Source organism: Notechis scutatus, chromosome 3 (genome assembly GCF_049901735.1).
Source record: "Notechis scutatus isolate UNSWTSFEM ecotype Mainland chromosome 3, rNotScu1.2, whole genome shotgun sequence".
Lineage (NCBI taxonomy): Eukaryota > Metazoa > Chordata > Lepidosauria > Squamata > Elapidae > Notechis > Notechis scutatus.
Window position 1 is genome coordinate 25,992,723 of NC_142011.1, and position 18,795 is coordinate 26,011,517.

The 18,795-nt window shown below is 37.0% G+C and overlaps 1 protein-coding gene across 1 annotated transcript in view; it reads left to right on the plus strand.

Moving 5' to 3' along the window:
- Positions 1-18,795, plus strand: part of STK4 (serine/threonine kinase 4) — a 60,564-nt gene that overhangs the window by 5,165 nt on the left and 36,604 nt on the right. The window contains exons 3-9 of the mRNA XM_026665032.2: positions 3,007-3,135; positions 7,315-7,429; positions 7,737-7,901; positions 9,122-9,289; positions 11,349-11,486; positions 11,962-12,090; positions 14,454-14,637. Coding sequence (XP_026520817.1) covers positions 3,007-3,135; positions 7,315-7,429; positions 7,737-7,901; positions 9,122-9,289; positions 11,349-11,486; positions 11,962-12,090; positions 14,454-14,637 — 1,028 coding nt within the window. The remainder of the gene's footprint in view (positions 1-3,006; positions 3,136-7,314; positions 7,430-7,736; positions 7,902-9,121; positions 9,290-11,348; positions 11,487-11,961; positions 12,091-14,453; positions 14,638-18,795) is intronic.

Consider the following 18,795-nt stretch of genomic DNA (forward strand, 5'->3'; position numbering starts at 1 on the left):
ATAAGTGATTCAGATATTGAAGAGTAATTCATCCAGTACCACCATTAGGTAGGACCCAAACCATTGCACAAGAAGACTGGGCTGGATCATTTTAACAGCCCTCTAAGCTTGTAAAGGATGAGAGCAACTGCCAGTCTAAAGTTGACCAGAATGATCTCTGTGTCATGGAGTTACATAATTTTTTTCCATGTTTTACCTAGCCAAACGATACTTAATTCTGGAACGTGCCTTGATGGATTGGGACAATTAAAATAGGTTCACGGGTTTGATATGTAGGAAAAACATTATTTTACTTTACACTTTTGTTACCTTAGTTACTGTGATTTTCTTTGATAGTTATATTTGCTGATGATGTTTATGATTGTGTGCATTTGGGTATTGGTAATCCTTGACTTATAACAGTTCATTTAATGACTATTCAAAGTTACAATGGCCCTGGAAAAAAAAAAAGACTTATGACTGATTCTCACACCGATGACCATTGTAGCATCCCCATAGTCACAGGATCATACTTTGGGTGCTTGGCAACCACGATGTATTTACAATGGTTGCAACATCCCAGGATCCTGGGATTGTCATTTGCAACCTTCCTAGGGAGCTTCTGACAAGCATATTCAATGGGGGAAGCCAGATTCGCTTAACCATTGCAAGATTCCTTTCACAACTTTAGTGATTTCCTTAACAACCATACCCCAAAAATTAATCAAATGGGGCACAACTCACTTAACAGCTTCCTTGCTTAGCAATGGAAATTTTGGGCTCAATTATAGTTCTAAGTTGAGGAATACCTGTACTTACCCAAAATGCATAAAAGTAGTCTTCACTTAAAGACCACTTGTTCAGCAACCATTCAGAGTTATGAGAGTGCTCAATGAGTAGTGATTACTCTCCTCCTCAAACATCCAGCTGTCACAGCAACCCCACACTGGTGTTTGTGACCTGGGCACTGGACAACTGGCTTTTATTATGGCTGCAGCCCTCCCATTCATGTGATTTGTGACCTTCCCTACTGGCTTCTCACAAGCAGAGTCAATGGGGAAGCTGGCAGGAAAGGTTGCAAGTTGGTTAGATAAGTCTCCCCCATCTGCGCACTCTCCTCCAACCTGTTTGCTTGTGCTGGTTACCTGTACACCTTTCCCCAGCCTCTTGTGCTCCCTCCCTGAACCTCCCTATGCTCACATTGCACCTTCCTGACAATCTACGCACGCTCCAAGCCTTGCTTTGCTCATGTATTCTAGTGCACACTGTCCAACCACTTGCATACCCTTGCACACCTTCCCACACCCAGTAGCAGCCACCCCAAGCCCTGCCTTATCTGTACTATATTTCCCAGGCACCTGCCTTCCCCTCACTCCATCTCCCATTTGGCAGCAGCTGTCTGCTGGCCTGCTTGTAATCTGCCTGGACTTGCAATTTCCTGCTGGCATCCACGCTGACTTTAGTTGTTGGAAGCCAGCAGGTAGTTTCAAGGAGGGTTTTGCTTAACTACCCCCAATCATTGCTTAAAAATGACAATGGGAACTACAGTGATTGCCTTTGCTAAGAAATCTGGTCATATGACGTCATGCTTTACAACTGCATTGCTTAGTGACAGAAATTCTGCTACCGGTGGCCATCGTAACTCAAGACTACTTGTATACATGCAGAATTCTGTTAAAGATTCCATCACTATTATTCTGAAGACTATTTTTCTAAACAGGCTAGGAAATCATTAAGCTTTTTTCACCTGGCCGGGGGGACGGACGGACCTAAAAGAGTACTGTTATTGAGGTCTATGAAATAGTTTTGTCATTTCTATGCAGAGCGTTTATTACTATCTTCATTTTTGCAATGTGTGACCTAAAAATTATTCCTCTGCTACTCCTGTAATGTCAGATATTCCATATTGCCATAATGGTTGAAAGTTCACAGACATATATCAGAATATAAAATATTTTACTGTATTTCCTGTGTTCTAAAAGAAAGTAAACCTTTTTACATGAATCAAGTTGTTAGTAGCATTTTAAATGAATTCTTAAAATTTTATTGTTTTTTGTTTGCTTCTCCCTTTCCCCCATTTTCTGGTGTTTTGTTTGTTTAGCCTATTTTTAGTTTCTGCAAGTTTCCTGCCTCAAGGCGTAGGAAACTGCGGTGGTTAGAGGGGTTCCGAAGGGGGCTGCTATGTCTGCAGGTTGTCCATTTCTAGCAATTGAGGAAGTCATGCAGTGTGCAAAGCCTCACTTTCTCGGTCTGAGTTAAAAGAATGAGAGAACGCTGTAAATATTTAGAAATTTTTCTCTTATATCCAGCAATGCCATGCATGACTTAGATCACACTCTTTCCAAAAGCAAAATTAATCATGCAAAATATACTCCACAGTTCATTTCTAGTAATAAAACAAGTCGATTAATGTTTGGGACATTTAAAGTTAAATAATGTTACTGGTAGATAATCTGTATCCCACTAAATAAAAATATTGATTAGTGATGAATATTTATGGTAACCTAGTTTTGAGCTTCTAAAAACTAAAAAGTCAGCTTCTGAGAACAAAAGTTACGATTTCTCCTCCAAATATATATATTTTCCACATTAGGAGTATTAAAACAGCTTATTCCAGTAATGTTTCTTATATACAGTGGTACTTAAAGGTTGGTGAACCCTTTTCAATTGTCAATATTTCTGCATATATGATCTATGATAGGATCTGTTCTGTACATAAGTCTTAAAATCAAATAAAAACCCAATTAAATGAGCCAGAACATTGATTTTCATTGATTTATTGAGGAAAGAATCCCTTGATTTATTGAGAATAATCCAAACTTACATTTGTGTGTAGAAAAAACATTTGAACCTTTAAATGTATCTGTTTATTTGAAGTGGAAAAATAGAACGAAGTGTTTCAATCAATGAGATGATAATAAGGTATGAGTGTGGCCACAGGGTTGTGGTACAACTAGTGGTACAGCACAATGAACAAGCTTCTTTTATTGTCCTTTCTGAGTTTCAAGTTTGGGTTTCTTGTTATAGATCCTATGGCAGCGTATTCAAAGCTATCCACAAAGAAACAGGCCAAGTTGTTGCAATTAAGCAAGTTCCTGTTGAATCTGATTTGCAGGAGATTATTAAGGAGATATCAATAATGCAACAATGTGATAGGTAAGTATCAGCACTCAATATTTTCATTTACCAATGGGAAATCTCTTATTTCTCATTCTACTGACTCTTAAAAAATTATGTGGGAGGTTATATCATCTTTTTATCTAGTTTGATGGGTGGAAAGAAATGGTTTCTTGATTATGTGTTGGGTGAAATAATGGACAGATTTATATTTTCCCACCTACGTTTCTATGGAGATAGTGTGAAGAAATGGAATTCCTGCAGTGCTTTGTGCTTCAAAATGGCAGAAAACAACAGAGTCTATTCTTTTACCTAAAGAAAGCTTTTACTGTATTTTATTTTTACTATATTGTTAATACAGTAACCAGCAAACTTCAGATAGGTTAGAAGTATTATCATATAGGGATATAATGCATAACTTTTCTCAGAGCTAAACACAATCAGCCCACCAAGCCAAACCACACCCACCAAGCCATGCCCACAGAATTGGTAGTAAAAAAAATTGAATCCCACCACTGCGCTAGGGATTACACACAGTACTTAAAACAAATGCAACCTATAATGGAGCTATTGCTTCCTGTGATTTCTAAACTAGATTGGTGTTGATTTAGCCTAAAATTGCATTTGGTTTTGGGCAGCTATGTCACTCTGTTGGGTGTTAGTTATCTGGTGATGTACTTACTATTCCACTATACCTCATTGTGCTGTTACCAAAGGGACCAATATCTGTACCTTCGATTTATTTCATAATTTAAGAACTTTGCATTTCTCTTTCTTAAAATTTATTCTGTTATTTTCATCCTATTCTCTAGGTAGTGGTTTTGTTCTCATTAAATACGAAGTTAAGCTATGTCTATAGCAGGAGTGTCAAACTCATGTCACCATGGTGATGTCATGTGGCGTACTGGGACTTTTCCCCCCTTCACTAAACCGGGCGGGGGCATGACCAGCACATGACGCATCCAGCCCACAGGCCAGGAGATTGACAGCCCTGATCTATAGCATTTCACAATCTACTAATAAAATTACTAGATAAATTTACTCTGGCAAGATTTGTTTTGGACAAACCATAGAGCTTGTTTTAAGATGCTTACAGATCAAACTCTTAATAATCTGTAGAATGTTTCAGATTGAAAAATTCAGATGAAATAGTCTGAAGCCCCGCAATCTTTTGAGCACCAAGGATTGGTTCCATGGAGAAAGGTTTTTCTGCAGACTGGAGGGGGTGTGGCTTAGTGTGCTGCCTGCATACCACAGATGGGGCTTCGCTTGTTTGCACGGCCCTGTTACTGGCATGCTACAGACTGGTACTAGTCCCAGGATCGGGGGTTGGAGACACCTGGTCTGAAGTATTCAGAATTCCATTTTGCCTTTCTACAGTTAGACAGAATTCGGCTGTTTCCCCCCCCCCTTTCTCTAAGATTTCTGAGAGATTAAATCAAAGTAGGAATTATATAGTTTTGCTTTTTCTTCATTAACAGTTAGGATTTTATCATTTTCACCAAATAGCCATTAAACGTTTTTTTTTTCTTTTTACCCATACCTGAAGAAGCCCTTTTTTGTCATTCCAAAGGTGTTTTTTCAAGAGGCAACTGGACTTTCTTTGTTTTTCCTTGAAGCTTCTTCAGCTCTTGAAGATGTTTTGCTTCTCCACCATTCAGTCAGAAATGAAGAAGCTTGAGTGAGAAGTGAAATGTTTTCAAGGAAAAGTAAAGAAAGCCAAGTTGCCTCTTGAGAAAGCACCTTTGGGACAACCATCACCTGGATAACTGAGAATCTCAATAGACATCCTTTGTGTCATTCTTGGCACCCTTTATTGACTGGCTCATTTTGAGCTTGACCTTTCCTGATACCACCTACAATTTTGGCTACCTGTATATGCTATTACTCTGCATCCTGTCCCTCAGTACTAATTCGATATGCTCCTTGTTTAATTTTTGCTAACTTTTTGGGCTGCCACATTAAGTGCTTCTGCTATTTTCCTTTGTCTGCTGGAATGAGTCTGTTGTGCTTTTAGTGTTTTATTTCTTAAGAGCACCTTTCAGGGATCCACTTTTCATTGTTATGAATTTTTTAAATCTGAAGTTCAAGATAATACTCAGTTATATTCATCTTTACTTTTGCTTAATAGCAGAAACTATACTATCATGTAACTTTCCTCAAAGTTTCCATTACTTTCTACCAAATATTTTGTATTAGTTAAGTTCAAGATATGTTTAGCATATTCTCTCCTTCTATGTCTTCCCTCTGAAGGAGAAAGTTGTCAGGAATTTCCTGGAATTTCCGAGCATAATAGTGAACACCAGCAGGGCCTGTTTATTTTAATAAGAAATATTCACTATCCAGGACACTACTCTGGATATCTGGGCAGATGTGATATTTTTAATAAAGAATTAAATCTATCGTCCTTTTCTGTTGCTTCTATTCTTTCTGAGCCATTGAAACTTTTAGTTATTTTATTCATATCCTGCTAAACTCGAGAAAGTCTATTCTAAACACCAATATTGATATTGGCCATATTGATCTATGTAGTCTTGTCTCATTAGGTTGTTTTGAACTTTGTAAATAAGAGAGCTCTGTTAATTTCCCACAATCCTCTTGAACTACAATATTTTTTTTAAAAAAATAACGTGATTAAGGAGTGATTAAGTGTGATTAATAAAGTGATTAAATGTTTTTTTTTTTCAGAAATGTTTAGTTTATTCAAAGAAGGTTAAAATACAAAAGCTTTAATGTTCTGTTAAAAATCTTTTTATGGGAAATGATTTATTGGAAAATTATTGGAATATTAGTAGATACTCCGAAATCCATATCTTTTTTAAAAGATATATATGTAAGCTTAGAAAAAAACTATTGGTGCTGAAAGGAGTTTACATGATTTAAAATAGATTATTAACGAATAAGCATAGCAGTCTGAAATATGTTAAAACTGTAACACTGTCCCACTTAATTGATAATGAATTATTCCATTTGCTGAAGAGATTAAGATCCGATGAAATAATTGAAGAAAAACATTTTTCCTTGCCTTTGCCTAACCTTCTTACAATAATCCCCCCCCACACACACATCCCCAAATGCAGATTTTCACTAGTTTATAGAGGAAGCAAGAATGTGGGTGGGTGGGTGGGGGACTAGAGAGAGGACACACCTTTCCTACAACAAGAATATGTAAACCATTCATGAACCATTCATTCATTGCTGTTATTTTGAAACAACTGAAGAATTTCTACAGAATAATACATCAGAGGAACCTTTGTGTGAGCTTTCACCATGTATTGGAAATGTCTTAAATGTTAGTAAGATAATAGATAGAAAATAATGAAAAATATATCTTGCACAATTTTCTCTGTTAAATATATATACGTGTGTGTGTGTGTGTGTATGTGTGTGTGTGTGATACACACACACACACTGTTATAAGAAACTAAAACATTCCTACTGTAGAAGAATGTAATTTGAAAAGTTGTGGCTAATATCAATATAATAGTTATAAAAATTCTCAACTTGAATAACATTTCATGCCTGAATTGAAATATTTTATTAGTATATTCCCGGTTAAATATTGGGTAGCTGTTGGAAGTGCTGGACTTCAGAAAAACACGACTCTTCAGATACTCAGCTGTCATTTTCATAGTCATAGCTAAATAACAGCAGAAGTTTCAAAGACTTAACACCATTAAATAAAATGTTTATTGCTAGTTTAGTAATTATAGCTGCATAATTGCTGCAGAATACAGGAATCCAGCTTTGCCTGGGTATATATGTATGAGAGAAAGAGATAGTCAGATGGGCACTCAAGACTGAAATCCAAGATCTTGTTCTCCTGCCCTTTCATGATACCAGTAATTTTTGACACTGTTTTCCCAGAACAGAATGTGGAAAGTGCTGTCCCATGTTCACAGAATGGTCTTGCTAAGGTCTGCAGCTTTTTTATTTTTGCTTTGCCAGCTCAATCCTTCGAGCAAGCCAGCTAAATGAAACTCTTCCACTTGCATGAGTTGCCTTGTGCAAAAAAAATGCACTCCTTTGAAATAGGAGTAGAAATACATAACTGAAAACCAGAGAATGGAATTTCATTTTTATGAGTTTATGCTTTTTCTTAAGATCCTAATACTCCCCCAATCCTAGGATTTTGGGTTAATTCGTAGCCGGCTTTTTTTTTTTTTTTTTTGCAAAATGTACACGAGTCAATTCAGTAATACATTCTGTCTTCCTTAGTCCTCATGTAGTCAAATATTATGGCAGCTATTTTAAGAACACGGACCTCTGGATAGTAATGGAATATTGCGGTGCCGGATCTGTGTCTGATATAATTCGACTACGAAATAAAACGGTATGTGCTGCTTCAGGATCTGAATAAATGCTTGAGGGGATTTTTTTGGATAAAAAAATTGGATTAAAGTTGATGAACTTTATAAACGTTAGTCTGGTTTATTGAGTAATAAAAAAAAAAGTGAAAGTGCAGAAATTGAACTTTCCTTCTATGTTCCACTGGAAATAGTTATTACTGGAAATCAATAAGTCGCATTATCCTCTTGTAGCCTTCTCCATCCCTTATCCTAATAGAAGACATGTATTTTAAGTGATAATAATAGGGTCTTAGTAATAACTTTGCTCATTTAGTAAGTTTCCTTCTACAGTTGATGGAAGATGAAATTTCTACAATAATGCAATCAACATTGAAAGGACTGGAATACCTACATTTCATGAGGAAAATACACCGTGACATCAAAGCTGGCAACATATTACTTAATACAGAAGGACATGCTAAACTTGCAGATTTTGGGGTAGCTGGCCAGCTTACTGTAAGTGTAAAAACTACTGATATACCTCTTCCAATATTGTGCAAAGAATTGGTTGTTTAACAAGCCACAGTTGGCAGCATAGTAATATATTAACAATGGTTTACAAACTGTATTGACTGGATGCAAACATCACAAAATGCCAGTATTTAAATAAACATTCTAGTTCGATATATGTAAACCAAACAGGAGTATATTTTCTGGCTCAAATGTTGCTATATAATATGAGATGGTCTCTGGAGAACTAAAAGCATATATAAATAACCTGATCTTCTAAGATTGGAAGCTTTAGATTTTTAGAAATTATTTTCATTTGAATGTATCTCTGTTGACTTGGATGTGCACAATGCCGGAAAAATTGTTTCCAACCCAGAACCATCGTATTCTGGAGGTTTTGCTAACTTGTTCAGATCAGGCATAATTTAGAAAAATTGAAATTCAGAATGCTTTGATTGTTTAGATTTTGAATAAAACAAAATCCAGACAGGTTTAATAGGACAAGGTTGATGTGCGTTGTTTCCAATCCAGCGTATCCTACCAGCTTGACCATCCCTAATCTTCTCACCACTTTTTTTCTTTCTCTCCACTCTTGCTGGATTGGGAATGTCCAGCACAAACATTCTATCACCTTGCCAGCAGGGTCAGAAGCATCATCTTCTTTCCCCTGGTCTTTCTGCCTCTCTCTTCTCTTATCCACTAATATCCTTGGGTTTTTCTTTGCCTCTCCTCCTCCTTCCTGGAACAAAGTTATATGTTCCAGTGCAGGCATGAGCAACTTGAGCCAAGCTATTCTGTTCAGAGTGTTTTGCCCATCTTTACTTTCAAATATTTTGAAAATCATAGGAGATGGGTTATCATATTTCTCTCCCACTTTTTCTTCTGTACATGTAGCTCAGGGCAACTAACTTACCTAATATTCCTTCTGTTTTCCCCACAACATTAACCCTGTGAGGTGAGTTGGACTGAGAGAATGACTGGCCCAAAGTCATCCAGCCAATTTTCTTGTCTAAGAGAGGCCTAGAACTCATAATCTCCTGATTTCTAGAAGAGCATATTCACCAAATTGATGCAGGAATGTTTAATGTAGCTTACAATATCTTTAATTATAAAGTTACAGTATAGCTTACAGAATATTTGAAAGTATTTGAATAATTGATCAGAATATGTTTTTACCAGGTTCCTTTTAAATAGCTAATTTCTTTAAAATTTGTTTCCCTTCATAGGATACTATGGCAAAAAGAAATACTGTGATAGGAACTCCATTCTGGATGGCACCTGAAGTGATCCAAGAAATTGGATACAATTGTCTGGCAGACATCTGGTCTCTGGGTATCACTGCCATTGAAATGGCTGAAGGAAAACCTCCATATGCTGATATTCATCCAATGAGGGTAACTGGACCAAGATAAGAGATGATTGTAGCTTTAACACACTAGTAGAGCCCTAGTTCTCATTATCTTTGGTTTGATCCTACTTTGCTAGATAAAGTCTCTAAACACCAACTTAATAAGGTTCCACATGCATGATGAGGATTTTGTGTGTAGTAAATTAGATTTGCCTAACTTTTTGCAGGCATAAAACAAAAACTAAATTTGATTACTAAATATGTCTATGCACCATACGCTTAATAACTTCTCTCATCATGTTAAAAAATGAAGCTTACTGTCTATTCTTAGAATAGCTATAGTTATTAAATAGCTATAGCTATATTAAAAAAAAATTAGGGCCTGCCTGAAGCCTCTGGTTCCCTTCCTTTGTGATCAGCAGTACAGGCAGTCTCATTGAATGATCACACATTCACTTATGACAAATCCTTGTAGTTGTGATAGTTGCAGTGTCCCTGTGGTCATGTGGTTGTGATTTGGGTGCTTGGCATTCAGCTTGCAATTATAGTGTCTCAATGTCCATAGTCACGTGATTGCCATTTGCAATCTTCACTGCCAACTTCGGACAAGTAAAGTCTATGGAAAAGCTGGAAGAAGATTGCAGATGATGATCATGTGACTGCAGGATGCTGCAACCACATGGGATTTACCTAATGCTGGCAACTAGGACTGCTGCAGCAGCTGTTGTTAAATCAGTGTGGTCACGTGAGATTGCATGTTAAGATCATATCGCTTAGGGATGGAGTGCAGATCCCAGTTGCCATAATGAAGTGAGGACTACCTGCATAAGTGAAACATCTATGTGTTTCTGTTAAGTCTTCTTAAAGAATAAAATGTTTATCATTTTCAACTCACTTTAAGCAGGAAGTTGGATTCAGTAAAGTTCAAAATTATTTGAATGCAAATCCGTAAAGTAGCCCATGTTGAAATATATTGTAGTCATCATCTTTTAACGACCGCATAATCCCTTGCGCGGTGGAAGTCTGGGCTAAGTGTTTGCTAGCTGGATGCCCTTCCTGTCGCCATTGCGGAGTTATATTCAACAAATATATTCTCAACGTGCCCAGAGAGAGAAATATCTGCCTCTATGAACTCACAGATTGTGAGGCGAGAGCTCCATCTCTCGGCCACCGTACCACTCACTTGAAATATATTGTACTGCTGTTGCTAATTACAGGTAGTCCTTGACTTTCAACCACAGTTGAGCCCAAAATTTATGTTGCTAAGTGAGGCATTTGTTAAATGAATTTTGCCCCATTTGATGACTTCTTGATACATTTCTTAAGTGAATCACTGCAGTTTTTAAGTTAGTAACACTGTTGTTAAGTGACTCTGGCTTCCCCATTGACTTTGCTTGTCAGAAGGTAGCAAAGGGGGATTACGTGACACCAGCACACTGCAGCCGTCATAAATATGAACCAATTGCCAAGTGTCTGAAGTTTGACCACATGACCATGGAAATGCCACAATAGTTGTAAGTGAAAAATGGCCATAAGTCACTTTTTTCAGTGCAATTGTAACTTCAAATGGTCACTAAATGAAGTGTTGTAAGTCGAGGACTATCTGTATACTGAAACTGAGGATGAAGACCACTAGAACAGCTTTTCCAATCTGGATCATTCAGATAGTTGGGGTGCCATTGCATTTAATATGTTGCAGAAGACTACAGGAATGTCCAGTTTCAGCCTTATGCTTTGAAACAAGATAATATAATTTTCTGTGAGGCCAAGGATGACATGGGTGACATTAACCCACACCCATTTCACATGTGTGCAGGGTTTGAGGTCTTGATAAAGTTTTGTATTGTTTTTGAATACCTATTTCAGGATTAATACTATAATTTTCATCCTTTTCCAACTTCATTATGGCAGAAAATTGTGCCAGTGGTGTTTAATAGTTGTGATCAAAAAAATAGCCACATGAAGTTGTAGTCCCATTTTTGTCCTACAAAACGATAGGGACGTTTTGGCCCTTTGGGCTCTGATAAGTATTTTTGTTGTGCATCTATTTTTTGTTTAGTTATATAACACGAGCAAAGGGCAAAAACCAATATTATTATTTGCAGGCAATTTTCATGATTCCAACAAATCCACCACCAACATTTCGAAAGCCAGAACTATGGTCAGACGAATTTACAGATTTTGTAAAACAGTGTCTTGTGAAATGTCCAGAACAAAGAGCCACTGCTACGCAGTTGCTTCAGGTTAGTATCTGCTATTCTGGAATGGAAGGAAATATGGAGCTGTTGCCTCCACATACATGTTTGGAGACATTAACAAAGTAGAATTTTCTTCTGAGCTTTTAAAGGAGGATGAGAAGAGAATGAGAAGCTTTCCTTTTTTTTTTTTTTTTTGGTCTTTTCAATTTCATTTTACCAAAATTTGAAAAATTGTGCGTCTGAATTTTGCTTGGGGAGTTTGGGAGTTTCCAAAGATTCTAAAAGGGTCTGACTAAATCTTGCAGATAGGACCTCTCTGTTCTAGAGTACTTCTAAAGTATTACAGAAATGCGTATCAGTTTTTCATTTTCTGTATAAGTTGAACAAAATTGACCTGGCTGGTTTTGCATTAAAGTTACTACTAGCATTCTCTTTAGAGGTGTATGAACATAATATTGGGTTCTGAGTTTTTCCTACTGCCTTTAACTTTTATGTTAAAAAATTAATATCTGTTTTTCAGCACCCATTTGTAAAAAATGCCAAAGGAGTTTTCATCTTGCGAGATATGATTAATGAGGCAATGGATATTAAACTAAAAATTCAGCAAGCTCAACAGCGTGACATGTTTCATGATGATGAAGAAAATTCAGTGAGTGCTAAAGCCATAACGTTTTCTGTAGTAGCATTGTAAACTCCTTTTTTCCCATACTTTTCACTCTATTAATATTTATTGCTAGTATTTGTGTGCTGATCTGTTCCAACCAGTTCTGAGTAGTATCTAGCATACCCTGAAAATTAAAAACAACACAGTAATTAATTTAGAATAGAATAACAGAGTTGGAAGGTCTTGGAGGTCTTCTAATCCACCTCCTGCTCAGGCATTTCTTAAATGTTTTAAATTAATTTCTTAAATGTAGAAACTTTTCCTTTAAAAAAAATCACTTCTTTGAAGGTGAAGCATCAACAGACTGTAAGATGAACTTACTGCAGTCTTTCCCACTGTTCTGGCCCTCACCCTCTTTCCTTCCTATCCTATGAAGAGAAATAATAGGATCATTTCTTTGTGAATAGTAGGTGATCGCTTGACCCCTCTAAGGCCTTTTGTGTATTGTGTATTGGGAGAGATGAGATATTGGCAGGTTCCATGAAACTTCAGAAAGCCAAGGCTCATTCGCATAAGGCACCTGAAGAAGGAGCACATGAATGATGCTGTGAACTCCCAAAGGAAAGATGGGTATAATCTATTAAACAAACGAATAAACTATAGTGGTTGGACAATTATCGCACTTAGGAAGGCAAGGTTTTTGACACCTGTTTGAACTGTGAGGAATCGATCAATGATATTATCTACTTCAGAAGTATTTCATCTTCTTAACTAAGTTTGCTTTTTTCTCCTATTTTATTTTTCTAAATATGGAAGTCATTTTATTTATTTTTGTTAATTTCTCTAATAAAGAAGGTGGAAACTACTTCAAAAGGTAGCATTTACTGCCTCTCATAAGTTTGCTGCTCTTTTTTGTTTTAGCCATCCTAATTTATTGCCTGTGGGTCATTTTGATATATTGAAGCCAGTTGAGAAGGAACATGGTTGCTCTGTTACAAATGTTTCTCTGCCGTTAATTAGACATGATTTAAGTTTCTTAATATCTCTAGCTCCCTTGCCTTGCATTCTTGATGTTTAATGATAGAATTGTGTGCCATCAAATTAGCATCAGTGATCACATAGATCAGGGGTCGCCAACCTTTTGGACCTTCAGGGACCATCACACTCATAATTTTAAATCCTACAGACCATAGACCTTGGGAAAATCCCAAAAAAAAGTCTGCAGGAAAATTCCCCACCCCGTTTTCCTACCAATCAATCATTCTTTATTTGGGATCGCAGGATACCGTCTCCAGCTCTGTTCTCGGGGAAAGAGAGAGAGAGGGAGTTTTGGCTTCATGCAAGGAAAGCAGCAGAAGCAGCAGAAATCCTTCTTTCTCTCCCCCAACCTCTGCCAGAATGGTGCAGCCTCTTGGAGCAGGATGCCTTGCAGGGTCCCAAAGACTCATTTCTGGCAGAGTTTGGGAGAGAGAAAGAAAGACTTTTGCTGCTTTCCTTGCGTGCAGCCAAAAGCAGAAGAAGAAAGAAGTGGAAAGAAGCAGCCCGGTGACCAGGCCAAGTGCGTGGGGTGAGTGGGGCAAGTTCCCCCCCTCTTCCCTTTCCCCCTCCCCTCACTACCTCGAGTTATGCGCAATGCAAGCGATGCAAGCCTTGTGTTCCCATGGGCTTTGTGGGCAGTACAGCCTTGTGTTCCCACGCAGCCTGTATTAGTTAGTTAGTTTACCTTATTGTCATTGTACTTCATACAACGAAATCAAACACCATATTCAGTGCACATCATGACCATGAAAATAAACACACATCCTTCACACTCCACATTAATTGCTTTGGGAGTGACTTTTCTCTGAGGACCACCAAAATTTTCTTGCGGACCACTAGTGGTCCCCGGCCCACTGGTTGGCGACCACTGACATAGATCAATTTCCTCCAAGATGATTCGTTCCCAGCCATGGTCCTTCAGGTCTTCCAATAGTGTACCCATTGCCACTGTAATTTCAACCACGTTTCTGGTGGTCATTCTCTTGTCTTTCCTTCCAGTTACAACCGCAGTGAAAAAAGTGACTTATGACCATTTTTCACAGTTACAATCTTTGTACTGCTCCCATGATCATGTGATCAAAATTCAGAAGATTGGCAACTAGTTCATATCTTGGACCGTTGCTGTGCTTTTGGATCATGGGATCAGCTTTTCCAACCTTCTGACAAGCAAAATCAGTGGGGGAGCCAGATTCACCTAACAGCTGGGTTAGTAACTTATCAACGGCAGTGATTCACTTAAGAACTGTGGCAAGAATAGTCGTAATGAATGTTTCAGTGGCAATTGAAGAACCATGATGTTTTGGAATGATTCTAGACGATTGGAGTTACCTTACTTACGTTAGAAGTATTTTTTTCCTCTCTCAATGAAGGAAGAAGATGAAATTGATTCTAGGACCATGGTTCGAGCAAGGGGACAAGAGATGGGTACAATCAGAGCTGCTTGTGGAATGAGCGAAGGTGTCAATACCATGATAGAATACAATGACACTTTAGCATCACAGTTAGGAACAATGGTCATAAATGCGGAAGATGAGGAAGATGGGACCATGAAAAGTAAGTGCTTTTTAAAATCATCATTATTCAGCCAAATCGGGAAAAGGGATGCTCAGGAATTCAATATAGTAAAAAAATATTTAAAATGTATTTCCCAAATAAAGGTGATAATTCGTGTAAATTGGGTTGTTTCTGCTAGGTAAGAACTTTCTTGTTTTAGAAGGAGGTACTATAGCCATTGGTTGTCTCACTTGGATGCACAAATGTAATTGGTCTGAAGAAGACTTTATGAATTAACTTGTTATGGAGCAACAGTGTACAATAAATATGGTGCTAGCTGTTGAACAAAATCATTTGCCGTATATATTTGTGAATAAATTTAGAATTTTTAATGCCAAAATTCACCCAAAATGTCTGGTTAGGTTTATATACGATACATATAGTGACACTGTTTACAAGTACCTGTATTTTCCATAGACATATGTGGATGCACCCATCTGTAGATAACTGATCCCTGAATTTTTAACTAAAGTGCTATGAAAAATGCAGGTCAGCTTAGTGGCACATTTGTGATACATTTTGATTAAAAAACTGAAGGTCGGCTTATCTACAGATGGGTTTATACATAAGCAGGCATTGTATAAACAATGTTATCATTACAGTAAAACATTCTTTTTCTCAGTTTAATACTAGCATAGCAAATGGCCCCAAAGGACCCTTTTGGGTGATCAGGTTATATTTCTCAAATATCACCCATCTCAAAAGTGCTAGCGAGAGGACTATATTTGAAACACAGATGTTTCTGGGATATTAAGTGTCTTCTGGCAACCTGGTTGGAAAAGCATCAGCTTGTAGTTGTCATTGCTGCCATTATATGAATGTGAGGTATGATGGAACTGAAAGGGTTCTGCCACTATCCTATATCCTATCCTAACTGGCTTGGGGAGGGGCAAGACTTTGTGTGGCTTTGAGGTGACGGCCTGCTTTGTATATTTGCGATTTCAAATAAGAAAACTAATTTGATAATGCAGTTAGTTGCTGTTCTAACTTCCTGTGGGCTTCCCCCTCCACCCCATAGTTTGGATTCTTCTAATTGTCTTTCCATGGGAAAATTTTAGAATTTTGTTATTTTGACCTAAATGGTTTTTATAATGACAGATAGGCCCATGTTTATCTTACTCAATGATTGGAATCTCTGTAGAGGGTTTTATTACTATGAAAATAAAGTTTAAAAAATCATTTAGTAATTTGTAAAGTGTGTAGTTGTATCTGCTGGTTTTTGATTAACATACTTGAAATTTTGTTAATACCATTGTATAAATAAAAATTCAAAGTAATATTTTACTTTCATTATATTGTTCATATTCCAAAAAATATTTCTAGCACTAGCAAAATAACATCTGGATGACATGATAACATCCCCAGAGGGGTCAGGGCTAAACATTTTTTCAGTTTGCTTGTGCTTTTAAATGTTTTTTTAGTTGTGAGAAAGAAAGCAGGAGGTCTTTAGTATTATCATCAATTTTTACCATAAGTTTCTGATTGCCCCCATTCTCTGCTACCAAGTGGTGATAAGATTTCAGCCTTTAAAAAAAAACATTTAGTGTGTATGTTAGGATCAGAATAGTAGAGGCTTTCCCTCCACTTGCATTTCCATTTCTTTTGAAGAAAAGAAAAAATATTTCTGAAATTTGGCTAGTTTGCCATAGAAGTTTGGAATGCTGGAGATAAAATCATGAAATTCTGAGGGCCATTCGTTGTTTAGAAGTACAAGAGGCTAAATAATCAGAGCTAAGTCTGAAAAATATGTCCAAAGCTGAAGAAACGCAAGCATCTTGTGAGTGCAAGCTTAAGGAGACATAGGCATTTGAAGAACAAGTCATCCCTTGAAAAAGGGCCTATTGGGAATCAATCCTTACTGGGAGAGTTTCCTCTAGAGAATGCAATGATTGACAGCATAAAAGTGGTCCTAGCAGTTCTCAATAAGGCACAATTCTAAACAAGAATAAGGGAAACTAATAGTTGTGATTATTAAGAGACAAAGCAACCACAATTTAGCACATCATATTTTAGTTTACTGTTTGTTCTCTCAGCCAATTCTGCATGGTTAAATTATAGATCAATAAACCTAGGAAATCAGGTTGAGAAAATATTGATTAAATTAACCATGCATAATAGGGTCAAATGGACATAGTGTGTTTCTTGACTTAATCATATCCCAACTTGCAAAACTAATAGTGATCATGAGTTCTGCTTTGAACTCTATACTAGGTGCTGTTATATCTCATTGAATATTGTACATGTATTTTGGATTGTCTACCATCTGTTGATTTTGTTGCATGTTTCATGAATTCATGACCTGATTTTTGGCCCATGTAGAGCCAAGGTGATACCAGAGACTGGCAGCTGGATTATTAATCTTCTACTCAGGTTATTCTACTTGGCATTAATTCTTTGAAGTATTAATCCACCTATGTTGCATGACCAGCATTTGTAATCACCATATCTCTGTATTTAATCTGATTTAAATAAGGAAAAGCCCAAGCTCTTGAGTTGTTCAGGGATCATTTCTTGATCCACTCAAAGTCTGGGTGCCCATCATGTTCACCAGAAACTGGTAAAACAACTGCACTTACAACATCATCTGGGTTCTATTTTCATAGTTCTGGAGCTTTTACTTTCATTAGTTCTAGTTGATTTGTCTCTTTTGATGGCTGTTCTTTATCTTCCTTTTTGTTTCCTCTTGCATTTTCTCAGTCTGTAGTTGTCTTAGTTGTATGTTTACTCCATGCCCTTCTATTTGCAGAATTTTTGGCTTTAGAGTTATAATGGTACTGTGTTTCCTTGTTAAATGTTTATCTGTTTGTAACTAAGGCATCCAGTTGGGTATGAATGTTACTGATATGTTACTAAGAATGTCATTAAGATCAGAATGCATAATAAGTTGTGAAGCTTAATAGAAAGCAAAAACAAAAAATAATATTCAGCTATCTGAATCTGCCATTGATCTTAATACAAAATTTAAGCTTTAAATAAGGAAAAGCTAGTGTGAGTAGCACAGATATTAGCGATGGTTACTATATAGATAGAACATTTACAAATGCTTATACTACAAGTGGACATGGATATAAAATGCTCGCTTAGACTATGCTGATTGCTTCCTCCAGGTTGAGAACAAAGCATATGTTCTCAATAAAGGCCTTATTAAACATTTATTTTCAAGTACTTATAAGAAAGGAATTTAAGATGGAATATTTTGTCTTTTCTGCTATAGGAAGATTTTTTCCCCCTTAAGTCCAGGGTTTATTGTTGGATGTGTGTTATTTCAGCGACAAAAAGTACAACTGTTTGGGATTTAGACAAAAGAGGAGGCTCTTGATTTAAATTGTTTAACTCAATTTTTCTTGGCCTGTAGGACTTTTATTTCTAAATACGATATGTGCAGTCTGTATGAAATCTTCCTACTTTAAATTAATAGGGATTGTACTGAGATGTGAACTTTAGTGTAATTTTGTGTTAATATTATCTGACTTTTGCAGAAAAAGTCATGCAGTGAAGCATCAACTAAAAGATACAGCACTGAGAGCAGTTAATCAGAAGGGGGAGCTCCAACATAGCTTCAAATGATAGATTAGTAGAAAGTTGATTCAGAACTTATTTCTTCCTTGGTGTTATGAATAATGTTAAAAACAATTACTGAATTATTCTAACTATTGCCTAAGATTATTTGGTACACATATACAGTATGTCCCTAATATTTATCTATACTGTCAGGCTTCAAAACCCAAGAAAGACGCACAAAATTACTTCTAAGCAGTTTCCTTGATTGTTTTTCGCGTTATAGACAGAAATCTTGCCAAACTAAAGCAAACTATTTGCATCATTAAAAATATATTAAGAACTTTTAGAGAGGAGCTGTCTTGAACCTCTATCTTCAACTAAATATCTAAACTTTGCTGACTCTTCCTCTTCTGGAATGCAGACACTCCCTCCTGGAATCCAGACTAAATTCCACCTCATATACCAATGACCCCCAACCTTTTGGGTACCAGGGAGAGATTTTTTTCCCGTGGATTGGAGGAGGTGTGGTTTCATGTGCTGCCTGCATCCCATGGATGAGGCTTCACTTGTTTGCACAGCCCAGTTTCTGGCATGCCATGGACCAGTGCCAGTCCACATACTGGGGGTTGGGGACTCCTGACATATACAATGTATAAA